At 47.9% G+C, this 24,603-nt stretch overlaps 1 protein-coding gene across 4 annotated transcripts; it reads right to left on the bottom strand.

Moving 5' to 3' along the window:
* Nucleotides 1-703: 703 nt before the first annotated feature.
* On the bottom strand, nucleotides 704-20,744 carry mtss1la (MTSS I-BAR domain containing 2a). 4 transcript variants are annotated; one of them, XM_057051393.1, is made up of 16 exons: nucleotides 20,127-20,744; nucleotides 17,594-17,655; nucleotides 17,434-17,507; nucleotides 8,032-8,116; nucleotides 7,825-7,916; nucleotides 7,650-7,724; nucleotides 7,224-7,232; nucleotides 6,422-6,579; nucleotides 6,220-6,327; nucleotides 5,966-6,063; nucleotides 4,185-4,317; nucleotides 3,589-3,663; nucleotides 3,265-3,423; nucleotides 2,752-2,916; nucleotides 2,497-2,662; nucleotides 704-2,139 (listed from the first exon to the last, which is right to left on the bottom strand). In XM_057051393.1, exons 1-16 carry the CDS (start codon nucleotides 20,193-20,195, stop codon nucleotides 1,334-1,336), a joined length of 2,334 nt encoding a protein of 777 aa, XP_056907373.1. In that variant the 5' UTR covers nucleotides 20,196-20,744; the 3' UTR covers nucleotides 704-1,333. The 4 variants fall into 4 exon arrangements, with proteins under 4 accessions (XP_056907373.1, XP_056907374.1, XP_056907375.1 ...); XM_057051394.1 differs by lacking the exon at nucleotides 7,224-7,232 and having other exon boundaries at nucleotides 20,127-20,743; XM_057051395.1 differs by lacking the exon at nucleotides 3,265-3,423 and having other exon boundaries at nucleotides 20,127-20,737.
* Between the last annotated feature and the right edge of the window lie 3,859 nt (nucleotides 20,745-24,603).

Below are 24,603 nucleotides of genomic sequence, written 5' to 3'. Positions count from 1 at the left end.
ATCACGGTCGGCAGTGATGGAAGATGCTTTAGAGGCACATGAGCAGTTTTCCAGCAGGGCCCGTCATTGATGGCAACATCAGGAGGAGTTCTTCTGCTCCCGGGAGACATTCTACAGCCGCCCTAGAATCAGACCAACAAACGGACGGAAAGACTTTTAGTAATAGTGATAATAATGGAATAGTAATGATTTCATGAGTACATCATGCCTTGGACATTGGTGTCGCTCGTCTGTGATGTTGCAGAGCGTTTTTACCGTCTGTTTCTCTTTATCCTTCATATAATTTAAATCCCGGTCTATCAAATACCTTAACACTGGCAGTAATGTCGATTGATGTCTTCCATTACTGCTCACGCTGACGCTACGTTTTCGGTTAGGCTTCAGCGGAAAGTCTCTGGCGCCCTCCTCCGGCGCCCCTGAGAACAGCAGCGCAGCAGATCCTAAAGCCGAGGACAGTTTCATCTATAGTGCGTTTGAAATTGTTTCAAGTGAGACCAGCGCACAGAGACATATAAAACACCCGAAGAAGATCTATAATGTCATAAAATAATCTTTTTATATAAAGGAAAGTGTAATGAACAAATAAATCTTCGGGGTGGGGGAAGTGGGTACGAAAGCCAGGACAATAAACCTGCGTGTTGGCAACAGTACAATTTACTCTATAAATGTAGGATTTTGTCAGACAGAGAGATTTAAGCCAATCGACAGTAAAAAGCCCGTTTAATTGCAGAATATATTGACAGTACAGTACAGCAATAAAAACACTGCCATATTGCTCTTTTTTTTTTTTACATGACTTACACAGCTGCTGTTCAGCTCCTGAAACAAAACAGTAATACGGTACTTGTACAGTAGGGATGAGGAACACAACATACACACAGGCTCACAGAGCACTTTGCCAATCACTTTACAGGTGGCTGCGGCAGTTAAGAAATGCACAATATTATAATAATTATAAGAACAAGAACAGAGACACAGAGCATTCAATCCCTACGGCAGTGAATTGTCCGTCACTGGATCTAAAGGGACTAACTGGGCAGAAAGAACTGGGAGCAGAGATGCAGAGTCACAAAGCCCACAGACAAAAACAGAATTAAAACCAAAACAAATATGGATTACTATATACGTACGCAGTACATACATGACATGAAATGACTTGACGTTGTCGATGGTCATTAATCTAAACTGGCCTTCTCTCACCACACTTTACATCCTCTTTGTTACATGTACCTGGTCTTTATGAATCACGAGTGCTGTTGAATTTCACTACAAAGCTTCAGTTTTTACATAAGGGCACCACGGCTGCTTCCTCGCAGCCTCGATTGTCCTTGAGCTACCGCAGGATTCTGGGAGCCGACCTGTCGTCAGTCATCGTCTTGCGCAGCCTCACCCCACGCCGTATTAACACCAGCATATCCCTGCCCTCCTTAGTCGCAGCTGATGACTCCAGGGGGTCCAGGGATGCCGCATCTCCCGACTGTGAACCCCCAACGGGGAACTGACCTTCACCGAGGGCGTGGGCATTGGCCGCCAGTTCCCCGATCTTTTCCACCAGGCTGTGGCGGTTGGCGGCAAGCAGAGGGTCCTCCTCGGCGCTTCGGGCGGATGCGCCGGCGCCTTGGTGGGTGTCTACTAGCCTGTCTATTCCTCCTCCTACAAAGCCCCAAGAAGTCTCCGGGAGGCTCCTCCGTTTGGGTGACGCCCTGACGTAGTCACCAGCGGCTGCGTCGTCGCTGTACAGGAACTCCTCACTGCCCACGCAGTGGCGGGACGGGCTGGCGTATCCCGGAGAATCTGGCACCGTGGGGGTCTTCACTGGCACAATGGGGGGTCGGATTGGAATGGGGCCAGATGTGGACGGCGTGCGTCTCACTCCCGTCTTAGAGGATGGTGTTCGGCGTATGGTCGCCGTTCCGGACGAGATGGCTCCGGGGCTGCTTCCGCCTGCCCCGTTGGAGGACCCCTGCAGGGTCTTGCCCGCCGGCAGGCCCGCCGTGCTGGCAGGCCGTTTAGTTTGGATCATGCGCCGATAACTCTGAGCTATATTGCTGTGTCGCGGGATGGTGGAGGACTTGTCAAAGTCTGCCTGTCCATCATTGTCAGCATCCCCGTTGAGAGAGTAGCACTCATAATCAGAACCTGGAAGTGACAGGAAGTCGTAAAGAGTTTATTCTGGAGGAAAGATGATGAAAAATACAGGGGAAAAAAGTGGTACAGGAGTCATTTGCAGCTCATTGTGTATTCCCGTCGACAGCCAAAAACATGGAATAGCAGCTGCACTGTTGCACAGGAGGAAGCATTCCATTTTGGTGCATTTCAACTTTTTTTGATGATCTACAAATGTCTTTTTTGGGACAGAGTTTGATCTTGGATCTTAGCAGCCTGCCCTGTAATTCTAACTCACATGTCTTCCGTGTAGGAAGGGAGTCCTCAGAGGATTGCCGCAAGGTGTCCAGATGCTATAAATGTATTCCAACAACACAGGAGTCTCCCTACCTTGTGATGGGATGGTGTCTTCGGAGCAGGAGGGGGTGTTAGTCTGGGTGCTGTAGCCGCTGGAGTACTGCAGCGAGTCCCTGCTGCTCTTCTGCTGCTCCATACTCAAACCCCGGGTCAGAACCATAGCTAGGGTACTGGCTGCAGGGGAGAGCGGCTCACCATGCTGAGACAGAGAGTAAACACACAAAATAAGAGCGCATTTATACATTCCATTCACCACAGGTCTTGGAACGATTCAATGGTTACTCTCACCTTGGCTGCCATGCTCCCCAGGCCAACTCTCGCTCGGTGGGGATCATCGGGCTGCCCCTGCGGGCTGGGCGGAGCCTCCAGTTCTTTCATCTTATCTACAGACTCCCTCCTACGCTGCAGAGTGCTGGCCAAAGATGTCTCGCAGGAACCTGACTTGGCCCAGTCCTGCAGCAGCAGAAGCAAAACTAAAACTCCCAACTGTGAAATGCTAGTGTTCCTTGGCCAACATTCGCGCGGCACATAAAACACAGAAGCTGCAAATTTGGCTCATGAGCTTATGTAGACTGCATTTTGGCTGCGCGAGCGCTGTTAAATGAAAGGGTTACTCTCAGTTTAGCACATCTTTTTGAGAAAAGACTGGAAACTGAGCTTGATGAGCGGCAGCAAAGCGGTGACTGTGGCATCGACACGCTCATCAATGTGCATGAAGGCATCTCCAAAAAAAAAAAGAAGAAGCAACAAGCAAGTTGAACGAGAGCAAAGCCAAAAGTAAAATTGCAAATGAAAACAAACCTTCCAGCTAGGAACCTTTGATGTGGGTGAGGGGGTGTTGGATCCGGGGGAGTGTTTAAATGTGGGGGACGCAGGAAGTATAACAGAGAGAGGCCTGATGATGGTGCCAGTGTGAGAGAAAGCAGGGCGAAAGGTACCAAAGGATGAGCATGAGCCAAACTGCGGAATGGATAGACAAGTCTGAGTCAGAGTGCTCCACATCCGTGATGAGTTCTCACCAAGTGGAACCTACAGGCCTCTTTAGACCACAGGTAACAATGAGTAATGTAAGTACCAATGCGTGCATGTCTGCGAGTGTGCTTGTGCAGCACACCCTGTACTAACCGCTGTCGGAGAGCTGCACTCGCTGACAGACTGGCAGGTTTCTGAGGCCTCGGAGGAAGCCGAGCTGGTTGATTTCTGGGGAAGGGAAAAATGGGAGAGGAGGAAATGGAGAGAAGTAGACCAAAGAGCCACGGAGAAAGGGGGTGAGAAGAGTTGGAGAAGTGTTGATGAGTTTCAGGCAGGAGGTATTTTCATCTCTGTGGGGACCTATGTAGCCTCGATTGAAAGAAAAAAAAAAAAAAGAAGCTGCCTGTAAGATCATTTATTCTGACAGAAATGTTGCATCAGCTGGCCTGAGCCAGTCTGTTCTCTAAACCGGAATATGTTCAGACAGCGAGAGCCATGAGAGCCCGGTCCAGTGGGGGGCAAAATTCAGCATTGCCAACTGGCAAAGCACTATTGCAGCAAAAAAAGTGGCGCTTGGGCTATCAGGGTCTTACTGAGACAAATAGGTCTGAAATGTTAAAAGGCTAACATGCTAACAGAGCTGTACAATGAATGAATCAATACAGAGAATCATGATAACCCCCCTGGACCAAGAAGCTTAAGTTAATCCCTTATTTTACCCTGATCACATTAACTTTTTACACTTTTACCTGGCTGGTGATGTCAGAAGGCATGGGGGACGGTGGCTTGGAGTGTGTGTTGGCATCCTGGGAGACAAAGCCAGAGTCGTGGGAAGAGACGCTGCTGAGCCGATGGGCTCCGGCAGAGGGCATCTGCAGGAGACTGTCGGGAGGATGGCATGTCAGTATATATCCAACACCTAAGTATTTTCAGCAACAAATTATTTCAGACAGCATGTCAAACGCCATAATAGTCGCTTGGGTGCAAGACTGATTTCATCTGATGTAAAGTGAGATCAGATTACCAGATTATGACCTGTACGGGAGCACTGAGAATTCCCCATATTTTAAGGCATATAATGGCAACTGTTGAGCAGGACCGGTGTACTTTATCTTGTCCAGCAGAGAACAGCGTGGCGACCGTCTTTGCTGCTGGCAGCAGCTGTGACAGGCAGTTAACAACTTTTCAAATTAAAAAGGTTCCCTGTGGGAAAAAAACAGCCAGAGAGAAGTGACTGTTCTCACTCATAAATAAGGCTAACTGTTGCACCCCGCTGGCGTGTGCAAACGGCTCAGATGAAAGGATGTTTGTCAGAGTGCCATCAGTTCCCATCAGCAAGGACAGACCCTCCGCGAGGTCGTGGTGGCAGGCTACGATTGGTCAGTTTTCTGAATTACATTAAAGCAGGAATGGTGCGTTGCTGGGGAGGGGGGAGCTGCCCAACAACGCTTCATGGGGGTGTTTTAGCAGGTTGATGCTGCTCTCTGCTGGACAAAAGTGTTTTGGCATCAGGCGCTCCATTTGCCCACATTATTTATTAATCAGTATTTACCAACGATCCGTAAAAAGGAAATTTCGATAAAAAATTACGATTCATTTTCCTTTGAAATGTCTTTCAAAGAGAATCTTCTAATAAAACAACAGCAGGGTGAAAAACAAGCTTTCAATAAATCTCATTATTGCCCTCTAGGATTGTTGTAATTGTATTTCTGGGCCACTGTGAACACAGAGAATATAAATGAAATATTAATCACAAAAACGACAACATAAAAGCATCTTCGCGTGTTCAAGTAGTGCCATTCTTTGGTTCTGATACGTCACAGGGCATTAAAAAATATTTTCTTTGAATTTTCCTTCTTTGCTTCAAAGCTTAACAGCTGTCCTCACACTCTGTCTCCTGCCACTGTCAGTCTAATTAACTGTATTTCTCTGCTCTTCTATAGCGTTAATTAGCTACACTGCTGCGTAAAATGGGTCTCACCTTGAGCATGTGTTATTCTGCTCCCTCTCTAGAATATATATGAGTGAACATGCCACTAACTCTCCCGACCACCCAACCGAAGTTTAAAGGAAAATGCCAACAGAAACACGACAATCAACCATAAGTTATTCATGTCCCCTTCTCTCTCTCAGTGTGCCTGCTTTGATTGAATATGGGCCAGACGTTTGTCTCTAGAATCAGTTTTCACACACGTTCCTGCTGTCATTTTCACAGCTCAGGACCTAATCTGGCTGTAAGGAGCTTGAGGGCTGCAAATCTGCCAAGAGCGAATGTTAAGAGCCGTGTACTCCGTGATGACGGTCGGCGAGAGTCTGGCTCCACATACACGTGTGTGAGTGTGTGCCTGTATGTGTGCCGACAGTGTAAATGATTGTAGCTGATCATGTCACTGAAAATACGTGGGTAGAAATTAGGACCATGCATTTCTGTACACAAACAGCGTGAATTATAACCACCGTTAGCAAAATATTGCTACCATATGCGATAAATCCTGATAAGTGTGCGTGTGTGTGTGTGACTGGGGAGTACCTGCACATGCTGCTCTTCCTGGAACCAGTGCTGCTGGGGGAGGAAGGAGGGGTCTGGTAGGACCAGCTATAGTCGGAGCCTTTCAGGTCCCGGATCACCTGCAGAGACATGTGACAGTTACAGATGAGGAACTTTGGGCAAGCAGCAGGGAAAACTGAGCAGGATGAATAATTAAATAAGGCCATCCATCTCCACATATTTTTGTAATATTTAGGCATCGTGACTGGCAATATTATCAACCTGAAATGTGTTACCTGCTCACTGGCTGGCGGCAGCTTGTGCGGGTCTTCGGTCAGCACAGTGAGGTCATCAACAATAGCCTGTAAGTGTGTCACCTCTCCCAGCATGGCAATTTCTATGTTCTGGAGGGGCAAACAGGGCAGCTTAAATTAAACTGGGATCACTTAAATTGCAACAAAACAGAATATTTTGTTGTTAAAAGTTAATGTTCCCCACCACCACAGGCTGCAGCATGTTAATAAATGTACAGTAGCGCCCCCTTTCTTCCAGGAGGGCTCTCCGCACAGCCTGCTTCTCCGTCTCCTCCATCAGTAGATACAAGTCACTGACATCCTGCATAGCGCTGTCCAGCTGGGGGCGCAGGTTCCCACGGCCTGCGTGACCAGGGAGAGGCGGAGGAGGACGGGGCGGAGGGGAGCAGAGATACAGGACAGGAATGAGGAGAGACGAGGGGGCACGTTATAATTAGTGAAAGAATGTTTCACGGGGTGCAGGGAGGAGGGTAAAAAAATGAGATGATTGGAACATAATGACAGAACTGTGTGTACTGCAGGTCAATGCACTGATGAACACATAACCCAAATGGTGGGTGTATTTGGTGATGTGAGGACAGAGAACACATGTCATCATTTAGGAACTGAAGTAAGGCAGCTGGTGCTAAAGTGCAGGTCCTGAAAATGGATATAAATCAGCACGATGCACAATCTGAATTCACATAAAGCACAATGAAAGATGACTGCATAGATGATGGAAACGGTCCTCGCACAGACAGACTGCAGTAATTACTGTGTAATTAGAATTGATTGGAACAACCATTTTATACCAAAAGCGAGCACGGCTGAAGCAAAACAAGGTCAGTAGAGGTGGTACAACACAATGTGCAAATTCAGAAGAAAAAAAATGGGACTTCTAGTTTTTATATTCAAAAAATGCAAAGGTTTTTTTTTGACTGGCAGTTTATTCTGAGGATGCTTATGATGGATGAAGAAGATGTAAAGATCAAACACAAACAACATACCTAGAAGCTCTACAGCCATGGAAATAGCCAGAAAGAAAGATGGGAAGGGTGCAGGAACGGGAAAGGAGAGGAGACACAAGAACAGGCACCGTTAGCCGTATCAGATCATTGCATAAGTGTGATTAGCCTTTAGCGCTGGTGTTGCAGTAAATCCTGCATGAGAACGGAAAGTTAAACACAGGCAGCGGTAGGGGTCAAAGGAAGCACAGCCAGGAACGAGAACAGCATCTCTGATTTATAAGAGCAAGACAGGCAAATATTCAAAGCTGGAAAGGAGCCTCTGCAACTGCACCAGCCATTTTGATTTGACTGGGCTGTGATTCCTGAAACGATCCTCTAGATGGCGCCAGTTTGATCGAAACTATCATCCAGTCAGTCCAGTATCACCAAATTCACCAAAGCTGTGTGTCTGAGTCAACGTCTCACCCTTTCTTGCTTTTTTCTGGAGCTTCATGGTGTCCAGTGACTTCCTTTTGATTTCCTGGCGAGAGCGCTTGTATTCTGTTCAGAGAAAGAAAAAGAAAAGATGCAGGCAAGAATTGACTTAAGTGGTTGAGCATTCACAATATGCATTAATAGATAGAGACCGCGCCTTGCTGACCTTTGGCGTGGTCTTTGTCCAGCTGATTGGCTGTCTTCTTCCATTCCTCAATCCTGTCCTGGAGAGGTGTGACCAGGCCTTCCATGAGAGCACTGTGGCAGCACAGCGTGGGCCAAGAGAAATTTAAATGGATGACATAAAAATATATACCTTCAAATTCAAGCATCTCAACAAAGGTGGAGTGGAAGTACAAGAAAATACACTTGCTTGGTGAAGTGGCGCAATTTTGCTTCAATGCTTCGGTGTCGCATGCACATCCTTGTCAGAGCTGAGCCAACATCTCTGGTGGCTCCTTGAGAGAAAAGAAATGTCTGCTTAGAGATTGTCACTTGAGATCAAACATGTCTCTTGTCCTAAAAATTGGATTTCCCACAAGGAGCTGTAAAGAATGCATGTTGAAAAGTCTCTCCTGTCAGGTGCACCGTTCCTGCATTACCCTATACGACCACTAGGTGTAAATGTGCTGGCTGGACAGAGGCTTCAAACGTCATTCTGGCTTAGAGACAACTCAAAAAGTTGAACTCCACTTTTTTTTTTAAATAAATAAAGAGAGGAAATACACACTAGTGCCACCAGAGTGACAAGAACAGCTTGTGCAGCTTGCTTTTCGTATTTTATCCATCTGCTAAAGTGTAATTAAATGGGTTTTTAGCCCCTTTAGCCCTGACTGGATCACTGACTTAATAATAGTTCACAGGCTGGTTGTAATATGTGACAGCCGCGACCCTGTTGTAATCTGGCCCACATAGGGCTAATCTGGGGGTCTCTCTCCACACACAGACATACACAATAACAGTGAATGAAAAGGGACATGACGTGTTTGAGGCTTTGCAGAGATTGAATGTGTTCATATCGTGTTCATATTCTTAAGAAGGATTGAATGTATGTTTGTGTGTGTGCGTGTGTGTGTTGGTGTTAGGGATATAACAGCCCTCAACACCTTGGAGGGAAAAGGAGTCAACCCTGTAAGGGGATATCCCTCTATTCTTCCCTGCCTGCTCTGCCTTTCCTGTTCTGTCTGTTTCCTAAACACGACTCATGTAGGCCAGAAAGGAGGCAAGACCACAGCAGCCCTAACCTGCAACATACAAACTGGAGGCAGAAAGATGGAGTGATGGCATGGAATGAAAGAGAAAGAAGACAAATATAGCAAGCCTGAAACAAGAGACGGGGCGTGGAATGCTCTGAGTAGCCGTCCGGTGAGATCTGTGCCATTTTCCAGTTATCACAAAAAGAAACTAGGCTACATTCCATCAGTCCTCTCCAGTTCAAAGAGTATTTCTGGCGCCAGCCTCGGCAACGGCTGCACCAGTTCAGCAATTTTGGACGCTTTTGTCATGCAGATGCTAGATAGCTTAAGCCTGTTTGGGACAGGATGGGTGGGATATTCGGGGCCTGTTTTGCTTTTCCGATCCAAGGGGAGGGTTAGAGGTCAGAGGTCATCCAGCTGTCGCGCATACGGGTGTTAAAATGTATTAGGATGTAATGCTGTTACCATATGGAAGCTGTACCTGTGAGTTCCATGTAAACAGGCATAGATGGACCGGTGTTATGCCTGTAATGCAACAGCCTACAGGGGTTCATAAGCACAGGAAAACAAGGCCCGAACACACGTGCACAGTCTATGTTTCCTTTACTTCCAACACATGACATGAGAGGCACAGCTGTAAATCAACTGTCACAGGATGCTCGGGGCACCACGGGGGCAGCGAGTGATATGAAGCGTTCAATCACCAGAACAGGCCGTCCCACTGCTGCTGTCCCAGGGACACCTGTCAGTTTCTCTTCCTCTCCCCTCCCTTCCCCTACTCGAGGTGGGGTCAGCTGACAGCTACATCCTGGAGAGGTCCCAAGGTTTTCCTGCTCATGGCCGGGAGTCTGTCTGGCCACAGCCGGATGGACAGAATCAGTGTGATTCACTTCCATGTCCCCTAAATACACACAGGCTTGTGAAAAGATGGGAGGATTCACACGTTTATCCAGGAGCCAAAAAAAGTTGGCTTAAAATTTTCAGGGGCCAGGCAAGTGATTATTTGAGTGGGTTGGACCCTGGGGAGCCGTGTCAAGCTCATATCGGACACTCTCATGGGAATGCATGAACCACAGCAGGGATCGGGAGTGAGCAGAAGTGTTACATAAGCCGGCCGTTTATCTTACGACGCCTGAACTGAACAGAGCGCGTGTGTTTGAGCGTATCAGCACTGCCAGTGGCTGCCGCTGTCCTGTTCGATACCTTCATATTGAATTAAATCAATCACCACAAGATCCACTAGTGGAACACATTACAGGGAATGTCAGAACCCCCAACCACTGGGTTTTACTGGGAACCTTTAAGTAGCCCAATCAACACAGTGTGGTCTGAGCGTTTAGTGAGCGGTCCCATCCAGATCTCTGGTTCTTATTAAAAACGCTGATTCCATGAAGAAGGAGGAGCATTTTTAAAGGCCTGCTTTATAGCGGACTCTCCTGCCAGGAGCCCGGGAGCCAGGAGCCAAACTGCCGCAGGCCTCCTGCCTTAATGTCTTCAACATGGAGGCTCGGCTTAACTATGTCTCCTTTTTAGCATCTCATGCTGCTGTTTGGCTCAGGTTTCTTTTGCACTCGAGACTACCGGCCTGGAGATCCTGCAGTAGCTGGTTCCGTGTGTTAACGGCTATCCTTCAAGCTGAGTCCAGTTCTTTGAAGTCGACTCTCTATCCCTCTGCTTCCTGTGTCAATAAAAGCATGTTTATGTGGGCCACAGAGGTAAAAAGGTACAGAACATCCTCACAATTTCACGTCCAGGAAAACCAAGTCCCTGTTCTTTTTCCTGTTAAGCTCCAGCCCAGCTGCTGCTTAGCCAAGGAAATTCCATCAAAGCACGACAAAACTATTCCTGGGGCCGGCACCTTGGTTACAGAGCTGGTATAGATGGCCCCATCCTCGCGCGTTTAGCCTACTTTGCTTGTTTTTAAGCGCTCCAGAATGTGGACTGGCAGGGACACAGTGGAGGCCACTGACGGCTGAAACAAGCTGCAAGATGAGAAGGGACGATGAAAGAGGGTACACACTGCAAAAGGTGGCCCCGTCTGGGGTTAGAGGAAGTGTCAGCTGCAGGTGCAATAGAGGGCTCTTTACAAATACGTGCATACTTTTTAGGTCCAGTGTAAACAAATGTAAATTAAATCTTATTGGCTCGTGGGCGGCTTCCTGCAAAACTCTCAAGCAGCAGTTTTGCATTTATTGCTCTCCAAACAGGCGCCCGCGTCATGCAGCCATGACTAAAAGAAAAGAGAATGAATGGGGAGGAATTCTCGCCAGCTTTGGTGGTCTTGTTTAGACACCAGTCGAGGAAACGACTCGACGTATAAAACATCATCAAACGCTCCCTTCAAAGTGCAGATGGAGCGCAGCTCGGCGGGAGTTGATGCTATTAAAAATAAGGCAGCGTCCTTTGCATGTCTTGTTAGGGAATAATGTCGTTTGATGGACAGAAGAGTGGATAAAACATCCACGAGCAGATATCGATCGTGGAAGAAGCGGCGCGCAGCGGCAGGAAGACGCTCATTGAGGATGACAGATAGCGTTTTAAGAAACTCTGCAGTCTCTGCGATCAAAAATGTGCGCTGTATCCTCGTGCTCTGAAGTCTTCACTTCACAGGACTCTAAGATGGCGACAAAAAAGCCAAAGTCTTCATCACTTGGTTTCTACTGTTCATTTTAAATGAGGTGTGTGAGAGGAAAATTATGTTTTATTACTGTGGCCTGACTGTTTGAGGGAATTATTGTGCGTTGGGGGAAACTAGGCCAACGTTGTTTGTGTTCTTTAGTATTTTAAGCTTCTTCCCAGCCCTGTTTGTGTTCCCGCCACACTTGAAAGTGAGAAGCAGTTGTCTGTTATAGAAATGCGGTTCATAACGAAACTACTAAATAACTGTATGGAAAATGTATCTGCCACTCAATTCTTCAATGAAACATCAAACTACCAGCTCAATTTCCAGCCAGAGGCCATGTTGAGCTCTTTAAAGCTTCCATGAGTCCATAACCGGAGCTGTTAAATTTACAGCGCAGTAGAAAAGGGCAGCTAAACGTCACATTTAAGAAGCTGGAAATAATCAAAAAAAGCTGAAAAAGTTACACTGGCGAAAACCTGAATCTCATTAAACACCTTGGTCTCACTTCCATGCTGCTGGGATGTCGTTTCCAGCAGCAACAATGCTAATGAAAAGGGGAAAATGGCTCCAGATCAATTGTTTTAGTCGCACCCTCTCAAAACTACAGTCGAGCCATTGTTGTCTGCAGCAACCACAGCAGAAACAGGCACAGACGGGGACATACCCGTATTTCATGGTGTAAACATGTTCTGGAGTGCATTAAGATTGAGAAGGAGGAGGAAGAGAACAAGGAGGAAGCAATATTTTTCTGTTGGAGGGGCTTCCTGTTCAGGAACATAAATGCTGCTAAAAATAAACTAACCGCTGGCCCAGATGTGTTTTATTTGTGCAGAAGGAATGGGAAACAGAGACGGGACAGAAACCATGTCCGACTCGGTTCTGGACAATCCCGAAATACACAGAAATTCCGGGTAAAAGGCAAGCTGCCTCTAAATGTTTACTGCTGCAAGTGCTGTGGGCTCGCTGAATCCGATGACTCAGGCTGTCCCATTTTTACACCCTTCATCTTAGCTGACAGCGTCCTGCCCACTGCTTTGCTCTGCCAAGACTTCCCGCGGCTCAGCTCATTTGCAAACAATCATGCAAACAATGCCAACCCAGCTTCAAAAGCGCCACGTCCCACCTGCAACCTCGGAGCCTGGAGGCACTCCCCCTTCTCCTCGGTGCCGAGCGAGGTGAAACCTTGCTGGGAGGGACCAACGAAAACTTTGTGGAATTCACGTTAAAGCGATATGATGAGAGCCAAACATGATCCACGCTACTGGTGAACAAGGGGAAATACCAATGAAATAAATCTCCCAAATAATCTTGCCAGAATAAAAAAAAAAGCCAGATATGAACTACATTTTAGAAGAATGTAATCTTACCAAGAGCACAAGTCAAATATACGCTACAATAATGTTTCATCCTGCTCATATTTGTGATTCTCATCGTGATTGCTGATATTATTATGTTCATCAGCCCTCCAGCTGAGGCTGATGGGAAGGTCCCAGGTTCTGCAGTTGTTTCTCTCCGAATATTTTTGAGACATTCCACCTCTGAAGGGCACGAACCGAAGTCCCTAAATCCCTCACCGGCTGATCGAAGAGCAGCGTCGCTCAGAACATTTTCATTCACTCCTTTACATCCTCCCTCACATTCCTCCTTCTGGCGCTCTCCTCTGCCTTTTCCCTCCCGTCTCCTGAGTTCACATTCAGGATGTAGCCGAACGCGATGTTCTCCTCCAGGCTGGTGTTTTTCCTTCTCAGCTTGGTATTGGGCCACAGAACAAAAGTTATGCAGACCGATGTTTGCTTTTGCATTATTTTCCCTGTTTTATCGCCAGGCCCTTACATCACTGTTCCAGACATGGTTTTTTTCTCTTTGCTGTTCATCCTAATAGCTGCAAAATTGAGACAGACAGCAGAGAGAGGAATAAGTGCAGTTTGTCAGCATTTGTCAGGGTCCCCTGGCTAATGGGTAGAAGGATACCAAAACCCGTTGAGCAGACAATGAGCAGAATGATGCAGCAGACCGTTATGCATCTATCTGTAACATCTGCGAGCCTGTTTGTTTAAGTCAGGCGTGTGTATGCAGGCCTAACCCTTGTCCTTGGACAACACGGGAATCACACTTTGGCTTGAAATGTCATACTTGATGGATGCCAGTGCCGGTCGCACGGGTACACTCATTATTTGACATGTCTGTAAAAATAGCTATGCTGGGATAGCGCGGGGGGACATTAATCCGCTGATCTCACGCTGCACTAGGCCGAAGTCGCATCCCTCCCATGCCAGGCTCTCCAGATGGTAGGTAGGGATATCCGTCCCATCTGCCAGCCCAGAGAAGCACAAGAGCCAAGCAGCTTACCACCTCGCTCAAACGCTGATCTACTAACGCGCGTCCATTCCTCCAGCGAGCGTGGACGGCATGAGTAAGAGCTAGCCAGACAGAGTGGAACCCGCAGGAACATTATGTCTGTGTGTGGGTGTGATGGCGTCTGCACTCCACAGGCTCTGGCACCCAGATGTGAAGAGGGTTTTTTGTCGTCATTGTTGACGCGCACTCGCGGGGGCATCACAGAGAGGACCAGTGATCCCAGTTTGTTATGAATTGTGAAACTGGGGGTGGCTGGTGAGGAAGAGAAGGGAAGGGTGGCTGTGTCTGTGTGTTACAGAGTGGGGCTAAGAGGATTATCCAAACGCCTCTACTAGCCTGGATACCCAGAGCTGTAGAAATCCCACTGCAGTCACAACCCCCACCTCACCTAAACTACCCTCCACCGGACTCTCCTCAATTGCTGACTATGTCGGGAGCCTGCAGCCTGACGGCCCATTGCCCCCGCACTCTGGGACCTTTGACTTTCATCTTCACCCACCTGAACTGGAATAAATACAGTCAGCTTTCCACCTCAATGCGCCATCCACACCAAACACAGAGCCTACTATTCTCTAGATAAATATATTCTTGTCAAATCCACCTCGCAAAACGGTCAACTCAACAAAACCTGGGGGGTTCTGGAAGCTATAAATAAAAAGAAAACATGCCCCAGGAAAGATGGGCGTTGAGACATGAAACAGCTATCTTTAAAGGGACGAAATCCTCCACATACACTCATCCAGTAGAGACTTGTGGCTTGACTTGTGGTTGGTGGACCTCTATTGAACCCAGATGTGAGCTGCCACTACGCTGGGACAGACATGTCTTTAGACACTGGTGCAGCCTGTAACAACTCCATCAGGCAGGGTGCCAGCACGCCGTGCAGCCGACCCTTCCAGCTGCCCCATAAAAAAAACAGACGCCGACGCCAGGGCTGTGACCGTTAACCCTGCAAACGAACACATGGGCAAAGGGAAGATTAAATATCTTTGCAGACGGAGGTGCAAAGAGGAAGTTAAACAGACCTTTAATACAGCTGTTTGTGTTATGAATGAACACAAAATCGGGACAGAGCAGGAAGTCATTAAATCCAATTTGGTCTATCAGCCCGTCTCCACAGGGCAGCATTGACTGAAGGTCAAACTGTCACCTTCCTTGGGTGACAGGAAACCAGTACAGTCTGCGCCATTTAAATTCTCGCAGCAAAGCAACGCAGCTGTGTGCAAACACGGTCACGACAATTTGTCTCCACTTGAACTGCGTTCTGAGCGTGAGATCCAGCACTGAAGCCTGTCGACGAACAGCCGATCACGGCAGAAACCACCCAGTGGATGTGAAGGTGAATTTCTCCCATTCTGGCTGCTGCAATTAGCTGGCAGACGTCGCATCCACTCATTTTAAGGTATTATCCCTAAAAGGCATGAGCATGCACGTCGTCAAGGAGACGTGGAAAAAAAGCGTTAAGGTTGACGCGCCGGAAAGAATTCTAAACTACTTTTAGCTCTGGAAACATACACACGCACAGATTGTGGAGTGCGTGCATGTTTGAGAGGGTTTAAAGATCGAACAAGGGGTGAGTGCATTAAAGGTAGATTAAAGGAAGCAGTACACAAATGTGATGAAACCTCCAGCTGTGCCAGCAGCTGCAGTTCATCCCCTAACACGAGACCAGGGGCAGTGATGGACAACAGATCATATCATACGGCCTTTTCCTGTGCCGAAATCAGCCCTATATGGCAGTGCGGGAAGCTCTGCAGGCAGGCCGACCCAGACGCTCGCACAGAAAAGGGAAACAGAGGGGAGGGGGATGGAGACTTAGCTAGTCATCCTTGAATTCTGTTTATTGTACGTGCCACCATTTGCTGAGCAGCCCTGACCTTCTGCTGAGTGCAAAATCAAGAGTGAATTTAGGATGTTAGCTGCAGCTGTAAGGAGGTTAAATGCATCTGACCGTACTGCAGCTTCTGCCTTGTGCAGGACTAAAAGGTTGCCCCAGTCCACGGTTCCAGCTCCAATAAATACTGACAATGCTCTGGAGCTAGCAGGACATTAGCTTACAAGCCAGATGGACAGGTTTTATTACTAAAACATTTAAAGTTCTATTAAAGGTATGTAGATCCATAACATTTTTATGACTGACGGAGATATCTGACCCAAATCCCATGGCTTAGGTTGAAATATTTGACCACAAATCCAAACCAAAAGAGTGTGCAGACAATCAAATATAATTTATAGTCCTGCAAACGATACAATTAAGCCATAAGTGACATTAATCTGAACCTTGTTTTTCCATCCCATATGGTTCTCTGCATTATGGGGTCGGTGAAGAATTCTTCCTAAAGTTCATGTCCTTGCTAGAACAGAGTGGGTGGAGGTATCAGTGACACATTTCAGGGGATTTGAGGCATCCAAAGCTACAGAACTCAAACCTCCTCTCACCTCTCTGTTCCATCTACAATATTATTCTGCTCTTTTCCCTTTATTTACTATAAACACTTCTCTTTAAAAACCTGCCTGCCTGCCTGATTTACTGGAGCAGCCAGTCAATGACTTAAGTCGATGGTGCCCATATCAATAAAACTCCCTGTTACCAGACCGGCTTTGGAAGTACGGCAGGGAACCCGTGACTCCTGGGATATTTAGCAGCGAGTGCTCACTGAGGGTTCCACCAGTGCAAACTGTTCAAAACCATGTTGACATGTGACCTCCCAGGTCAGGTGGCCGGCCACCAGCTGTCACCCTTTCAATTTCACCGTGCTCTGTTCGTAGGACGTTCACGCGCATGCAGGCCGGGAGCCTTGGTGCGGCGTGCGTGCTTTTGACCTACATACTGCTCTCGACGATCGGCTGCGTAGAAATCTGTGTTAATCAGCCGCCTCTCTGTCCGACATGTCTACAACCACCACCAGGGTGACTAAGCAGATCAGCAGACCTCATTAAGACTGAAGAAACAATAAGCTCAGATTTTCACTTCTTTGAGCCCCCCCCGCCCCCCCCCCCCGCCGCCTGCATACCCCAGATCTATCCCCCCTAGGACCATCTTTGATGAAGGAATGTGTGACATGGCATTCAAAGAGGTGGAGTTCGGAGGTCGGATTATGCATAAATCGCTTTCACTATGAGACTCAAGCGTTCGTAGCAAAAGAATAAACGGTATAGTGTGAGAGCCCTACAGCTACTGGTCCCCACGTGGGAGGGAAACACCCTTTAAACCATCTCTAAAGACTGCACCTAACTTCTGCATTCGGCTGTTTCTTAAATCTTATGTCGCGTGTCAGCGACAAAATCAACAGATATCTCCTAAATCCCGACAACCTCACGTGATAGTTTGATCCGTGAATGTCTGCGCAGCTTCAAGGATCTTGAGGAAACTTCAGAAGTCAACACGAAATATCACAAGGTAGCAGAGCGTCTGTCCTAGCATCTTTCATGCTACGATGCAAATATGGTTTTGAAACTTGAAAAAACTTTAAACGGAGACAGAAATCTTCAGTGGATCAGCTATTATCGTTTAGAAAGATAAAGGCAGAGTTTTAAAACTATTTTTTTGGCTTCATTTCTAGGAGGCAAGACTGAATTTTAAAGACAAAAGCCTTACCTCTGGAGTTTGTAGCCATGTCCGCCACCTTCTGAAAGGCATCTAAAAAGGCCACTGCTGCCAAAATTGTGGTCCTGGAAACACATCAGCACTTATTCACTGCGCCTGTATCAGTTACACAACTTGTTTTTTTTCCAATGAGCTGAGAATTTGTCCTCACCTGAGTTGAGAGTGCAGTTTCGTGGCCTTGGCACAGAAATCTTCCCACACAGGGTAAGAACTCTGTCGAGGGAACAGAGAATGAAGACAAATAAACTTCTCCAGCAAGGACATTTGGATGTCACAGACACACACAAAGAGACATGATGTTCTCCACAACAGGATACAATCTGGTAGTTTAATAAAATTTCATACACAACTCTGATAAGACACTGAAATTCTGATGCAATTAGCTGAAGCAAAGCTCAACTTTTCCCTCCCTCAGGCTGAAAAACTGGCTGCTGTTTAAACTCTGAGCTCCAACTCGCCTTTAAAAAGGTCACTGCAGCTTCTCATGGCTCAATTATGTGCGCACTTATAATATTATCTTCAGAGATCTTGGGATCTAACGGCCTGTGGTGGGCATGAGCCCTCTGTGTGTGCAGGCTCGTACATCAAGGGGGGTTTATGTGCACGGAGCAGGTAGCAGAGCCTGCCTTTGAAAAACCTGGAAGAGATTTAAGGCTGGATCATCACAGGCCGCCTTGAGCTACTGCATAAGAGCAGAAAACAAACAGAAAGCACATTCAGGGCTTAGATCTCATTAAAGTAGGAGCCTGAATCCAATAACCCCGGTGTAACCTCCCCTTCCTCTCTTCTTCTACACCAGTTATTGTTCCATCCAGGCAGCAACGGCCGTTGAAATTCTCTCTCGAAAGCTTCTGGAAAGCGGCCGTCACGGCCGCCACGAACGTCTCCGAGCCGCCGCGTCTGCCGCCGGACTCCGACAGGTGTCTCATTAGTTTGTGCAGCCTGTGACTCCCGGGGGGAGTCAGGGGATGCTCTGCCAAGCCAGCTGAGGGTGGAGGGTGAAGATGCATGTAAAAGAGGGCTCCATGCGGAGAGGCAAGGGTGGGGACACACACACACACACACACACATAATTCTCTCTTCACCCACACCCAGCAGCTCCCCGGGAGGCCGACGGAGGAGACAAACACAGGAAAGGAAGAGAACCGCGGGGCTCTTCCTCTCTCGCGCCAGGGTGAGGCTGCAGCCAGCATCCTCAGAGATCCAGCGCAGGGATTTTTTTGGGTTGGGGGGGTTGTCGAAAATGGTGGCTGCCGTTCCACAGACGCGGGCTTTGAATGACATCCGCCGCTGACCTAATTCCTCTTCTCTGATCTACTCCAGCTCAGTCACTTCGCTTCCCACCACCTCCTTTGCTCGGTGGTTTACGGCTGCCTGCTCGCGTATCTGTAAAGCCGCTGCAGCCTTTTGAGGGGGTGTTTGGTTCGGCCAAAGCCCCGCGTGGGTGTCATTCGGGTGAACGCTGCAAACAGTGAGATCAGCAGAGGGAAGCTGCACTGGTGCGCCACTGCCGGGGGGGGTAAAGCCGGTCTGACAGGCTCGCACGGCCCAGCCAAGCGGCCAAAATGAGGTCAGATCTCAGACAGCGGACGTGGACACTGTGCTGACTAAGGGCTTCGCTCTCATTCATGTGTGCTGCTTATCAATACACGGGCCGCCTCTTTCTAAAAGACCCCCTCCACCACCCACCCACCCCAGCCCCCACTCTGGCACAATACAAAAGGAAAATATATGAAGTCAAACCAGAGCTGCTCGTAGCCGAGGGCTGGTTTCACTGGGGCCTGACAAGAGAAGGCCCCGGATCAATAGGGAAATCGGGATGATGGAAAGTGACGCTTGATGCTTGACTTGTTCTTCATTATCGGCACCCAGTAGCACCCACGACCCCCTCAATGAGAGTCTGCCATGGGGGCCTGGTGGACATGTTCACACTTTCCATCTGTTGTGGTGAACAACAACAGACCACCCCGGTGCCACTTCCTTCATCAGCCCCCCTCCCCCATCACACGTATACATCACAGGACGCGTGGAAGAGATAAATAAGAACCATTATTACGGTGACAAAGATGCGACACCGGTCGGGGGGGGGGGGGGGGGGGGGTTGCTCGTCCATGTTTCCGACTACGTCTGACATTTCTGCCTAACATCACGGAGCACGACCAGATTCGGGCCCAGGATCTGCCGTCGGGGTGAGGTGCTGCAACCAGAACGCCTCCATGCAGGGATGGACAAGGTGGTTTGGGGTCAAATGATCTCCTACATTTGTCCTCGGTGACATTAAAATGTGTCTCACTGCCCTTTCCCAGCTTGCATAACAGTGATAAGGAAGCCTGAATCAAAATGATGGAAGCACACACGCAGGCACGCACGCAGATCTTAAACCGAATCTACCAGTTTGCCCTATTGCTGGTGCTTCCATGCAGCTCCAGTGCATCGCTGAGGCTGCAGCGCTGCTTGGAGCATCGTTGGATGTCAGCCTGACAGACAAGCTGCACATTATGCAAATAACACAAAGGGAAACATGTTTCATCTCTCGGTCTGACCTGCTGCGGCGTTTGCAGCGGGGGGGTGGGGGGGGGGGACCCGGCGAAAACAGACAAAGGCTATTAAAAAATGCATTCATATTTATATACAGTCGTCTCCTCACCCCCAGATTATTCTGCGGGAATATACATGCGTGTTACCTTCATGTCGTTCACGATGGCCTGGAATAATCCACCTAGCGCTCCGCACTCCTTCTCTACCGTCTCCATGGTGGCAAAAAAAAAAAAAAAACAGCAAAAAGCGTCGCGGGAAGAGGAGAATCTGGCGAAATATCCGTCGGTTCAAACGGCTTCAAGCATCAGATATGGAGATCTGAGTTTGGTTCCTCCGCCCTTTCTTGTCCTCTGTTCGGAGCCAGCAGCGACAGCAGCAGAAAGGATGCCCACACTCAGCAGCCTACGGAGCGCACAGACAAAAAAAAAAAACCCCGAAACGATCTTGTTCTCGTTCGATGGCACCGGGAGCCGCCGCTCACCTCGCTCCGCCGCCGCTACTCGCCTCTGGGGCGCACGGGAGGGATGGAGCAGGGACGCGCTACAGCCGGGGAGCTTGAAGGGCACATGCGGCGCGGACCGTCGTGATCGCGGTGCTAATAGAAATAACAGAGAGAATACAATGTGTTGAGTGGAGGACAGCAGGAACGGGAGCAGGAGGAGGAGGCGGAGGAGGAGGAGGAGGAGGAGGAGGAGGGGGCGCCACGGTCGCAGGTCTGGGACGCGGGGACGCGCTCTGTTATTACTGGCAGAGCAGATGTATCAGGGCTGGAGTCTCAGTAATATGATCCATGGGAATGGAAAGGAGGCCGGCCGGATTTCTTTTTCCCTTCACATGTAGCGGGGACAGGAGGAGGGGTTAAGGAGGACCCCCCCCCCCCTTCTCCCTTCCTCCTCCATCGCTTCCTTCCACCCCCCATGCAAACAAAAGTGAAGACTGTCGATACCCACCAGCAATTCACTGCGAGATTTGAAAGGAGGACTTCTTTTAATGCGGATTCAGACACGCGTGTGATAGATGGTTATGCTTTCGGGCAGCAGATGCGTTTTTAAGACCGACAGGTTTTTATGGCTTGAACTCCGGGACAGAGCGCACAAGAGACGCTAATCCAATTCCGAACGGTGTCCCAACGCTCTCCATAAATAATTAATTGAATTTGGCAAAACATACCGTGAGCTCGGTAACAGATCTAATAGATCACAGGAGCAGAGGACAAAGCTGCTCCATCTTGTAAGGTGCCTTTGTTAGCTTAGCTTATCTTAGCATAGCTTAGCACAAAACTTTGCAATATTCTTGATGTTCAGTCTCAAAATCAATCTATATGGCATCAGCACAGCCCAGGAAATGATGTATTCCGTCAACACTCATTTCAGCTTTAATTGGGTTTAAATGATTTTAAATCACAATTTCAACACACATTTGACGCGCTACAAGATACAACGCAGCAAATGCTACCACTAAGGATACTACATTTCCCAATAAAAATGTTTAAATGATCAAGCCATTCTAGCTGCCCCAGAATAATATAGCAGGCCCGCGGTCGAGCAGCCAAATCGGCACAGTGGGCTCTTTCATTTGGGGCAGACAGAAGCCTTTTGCTGCTCGGATGAAAAGGAAACTCCGACGTTACAATAAACGAACAGTTAAATCAATGTCGGCGACCGGCGGATCATTGTGTGGTCCTTGACGCTGTCAAAGAGAATTAGAGGTCACTGGAGAGTAATGTACAGTAATCGCCTTGCCCCGGTCTGTTATGGGGGGATGGGGGTCACATCATGGCTTTTGTGATAAACATTCTGGCAGCAGCCCCACACATGTGCCCGACCCACATCGGCAGAAGCCCAATTTTGGAGATTTTATAATTTAAAATGTTTGAAACACCGATTTCCAGCTTGGTCATTAGCTTCTTTGTTAGCAATGTAATGCTAAAAGAGCTGTGGCTGTTTCAACTGAACCAACGTGGCCTTGCGAGGCGGCATTCTGGTGAAGATTCTCACCGTTTTTAGACCTTCGTCTAATAACAATCCTAAAATGTCAACATTCTGGTTTCTCAATGCTCGGCCTTGGCAGAAATGTCAGAAATGTTCTTCCATGCATCCCGCCTGGTGCGAGTGCTTGTTTTCATCGCACATTACAGCATCAACGCCACAGCTTTTGCATAAAATGCGGTCCTTGCGAGCAGACGGACCATCTCTGGAGAGATTATTTTTATCAGTGGTGCCTCTTGTACCACATCATTTCCTCCGCTTTCACCCAGCAGAGCAGCCTCACAAAGCAATTACATGATCAGCGTTGTGCCGTGTAATGATATCTTTCCCATTTCAACGTGACTTGTACTGCTGGTATTTATAGAGGCCGGATTCCAGCCTTCTGCCACGACTTTAGGGTCGTGAGCGCGAGTGTGGGAACACAAAGAAACCCGAGAATAACAAAATCAGAGTTTCTGATGAGGCTGCGGTGCCTGGATTAGGAGTTACGAGCGTCCACGTGGACAGGCATGAGGCTGGGATCCCCGTGTTCTCACCACCGCACACAACCTGGCATCTCTCACAAATCAGCTGGAAAGTTGAAAAATATATCCAGCACATATGTTAGAATTCCACCCCACCATCAGCCTCCTCCTGGTGGAAAAGAAGTGTGTGTTCTGCTCTGTTACACCACAGACCCACGTGTGCGCGTGTGTGTCTCCAGGAGCTTTATTTCATTCTTTATTTGGCAGTGAGGGGAAATCAAACATGCTCTTTCTTTTTACCCAGTAAGGCTGTGCAACCAGCAACTGTCGTCCCTAAAGACTTCAAGCTGAGGCGACTCATACGAGTTTGAGGGCTTATGTAACCGACTTTAAGGGCTTCATTGTGTGATTCGAGCGAGCGCTCGGCCTGATTCGTCGGTCGGAGGAAAATGATTTATTACAAACAGCAGGAAACACGACAGAAGAAAATCTGACGTTCACTCAGATGGATAAGTGATTGAAATCTGGATAACATTGTGCTGTCAGCGTCACACAAGCCAGACGCTTTAATGGTGTTTAGTCGGTCTAATCTTTAAACCGATATTGTGAGCTTTTGTTGGGATTTCTGGGCGACCCTGACCAGAAAACCACGGCAGCTCAGCATGTGAAGAGGAAAAACAGGTTGTGTGATATACTGTGACCTTTAACCTCAGAGTCAGGCCTTACCCGTGGTTCAGCTGGCACCCTCATCTCGCAGCTCCTGTTTTTCTTTACAATCTAAAACTATTTTGGGTTCCAGGCCAGGTAAAAGAAGCTGATTGCATTCAGGTGGGGTATTTTTGCCAGAAGAATTTCAAAGAGTGAAACAGAAAGGTTTTCTAAAAGTTCCATTTCAGGAACTTTAATAACCAGGAATTAATTAACCTTAGAAAAGAAAAAGCCTGGTAATCTGTGGTTTGCTTTTCCACAGCACCTCAAAGGTTCAGAAACTTCCTTCAAATCTGATGCATTAAAATCAAATTAAAATCAAAATGCATCAAGGTTTTTCTTTACAGAATCCTGGGTAAATAATCAAAGTTACTGCAATAGAAAAAGGGATATTTTTTGGATATTTGGCTTCTCTATAGTCAAAGCAGGGAGGTAACCCCACAAAGGTCTCCACCAAACATGAAGGGTTACGCTGCTTCATATGGTCCCCACTTTCCTGCAAATAAAGCATCACAGTTTTCAGTTTGAACACTGAGTCTCACAGAAGAAAGGTCAACTGATGTCAGGCTTCCATAATATTTGCTGTGAATGAGTCTAAAGCTTTTTTTTTGCCTTGCCTTGCCGCACTTTTGACCTTTACTGCTGTGGCAGTGAAGAATAGGGGAGGTCTTTCTATTCAGAGTAGAAGTAAACTAAAACTGTGAGTGATTTATTTGTTTTTAAAAAGGTCTTCCCTTTACGGTCTTCCTCAAAGCTACACCAGTATGCAGATGACAGCGTTTTCTATTTTTGTAAGTGCACTTAAAGCTCCCTGGTGTGTCCAAAGTGCTGACGTGAGATCATTTAGCATTTGTTGATTTCTTCATCTGCATGTCCCCGTGTCGGTAGTTAAAATTCCGCAGGCACTCGTATGTTGAAGGATGTCAGAACATGAAACAGCAGGAGGTGAAGACTCTCCGCATCACCGCCTGAACAAAAATATGAAACAAAAACGGAGAAGCACCTGGGTACACGAGGCCCTGCGACTCAGAGCGGGTCCTGCATCCTTCAGCCTGGAAACAGACAGCTGCTGGCTGCCATCACTCGTCTGAGTGGTCCGAATGCCCCCTCGGTGCTGTGATGCCCGTCTGAACGCGACACGGAGCGACCTCGTACCTCAACATGTGGCAGATGGACGTGGGAGTCATCCTGGAAGGGGAGTGGAGCGCCAATGGCGGGCTCTGTCTGCTCTGCAGCTCCACGTAGGTCTTCAAATGGCGCTATGTGGCAAACGAATGAGGTCACATAAACTCAACTGCCCAGTCTAAGATTGGGCTTCTCCCAGGGGTCCTCTGCATCTTTCCCCACATTTATCCCTTCATCTGCAAGTCCTTTCCTTTCATCCACCCAGATCCTTTCAGATCTCTTCATTCCTCTCATTATCACATCCTTAACCTCCTGCTTTACACATGTTAGGTGTTACA

This window comes from Takifugu flavidus, chromosome 13 (assembly GCF_003711565.1).
Source record: "Takifugu flavidus isolate HTHZ2018 chromosome 13, ASM371156v2, whole genome shotgun sequence".
Classification (NCBI taxonomy): domain Eukaryota; kingdom Metazoa; phylum Chordata; class Actinopteri; order Tetraodontiformes; family Tetraodontidae; genus Takifugu; species Takifugu flavidus.
This window is presented reverse-complemented; position numbering and strand designations above follow the sequence as displayed.

Bases quoted from the DNA above. Each gene is read 5' to 3' on its own strand.
- mtss1la (XM_057051393.1), bottom strand. From the start codon at position 20,195: ATGGAGACGGTAGAGAAGGAGTGCGGAGCGCTAGGTGGATTATTCCAG. The intron at 17,508-17,593 runs GTGAGGACAAAT...ATGTGTTTCCAG, and splicing joins AAACTGCACTCTCAACTCAG to GACCACAATTTTGGCAGCAG. The intron at 4,318-5,965 runs GTACTCCCCAGT...TCCTCCCGACAG, and splicing joins AGGAAGAGCAGCATGTGCAG to TCTCCTGCAGATGCCCTCTG.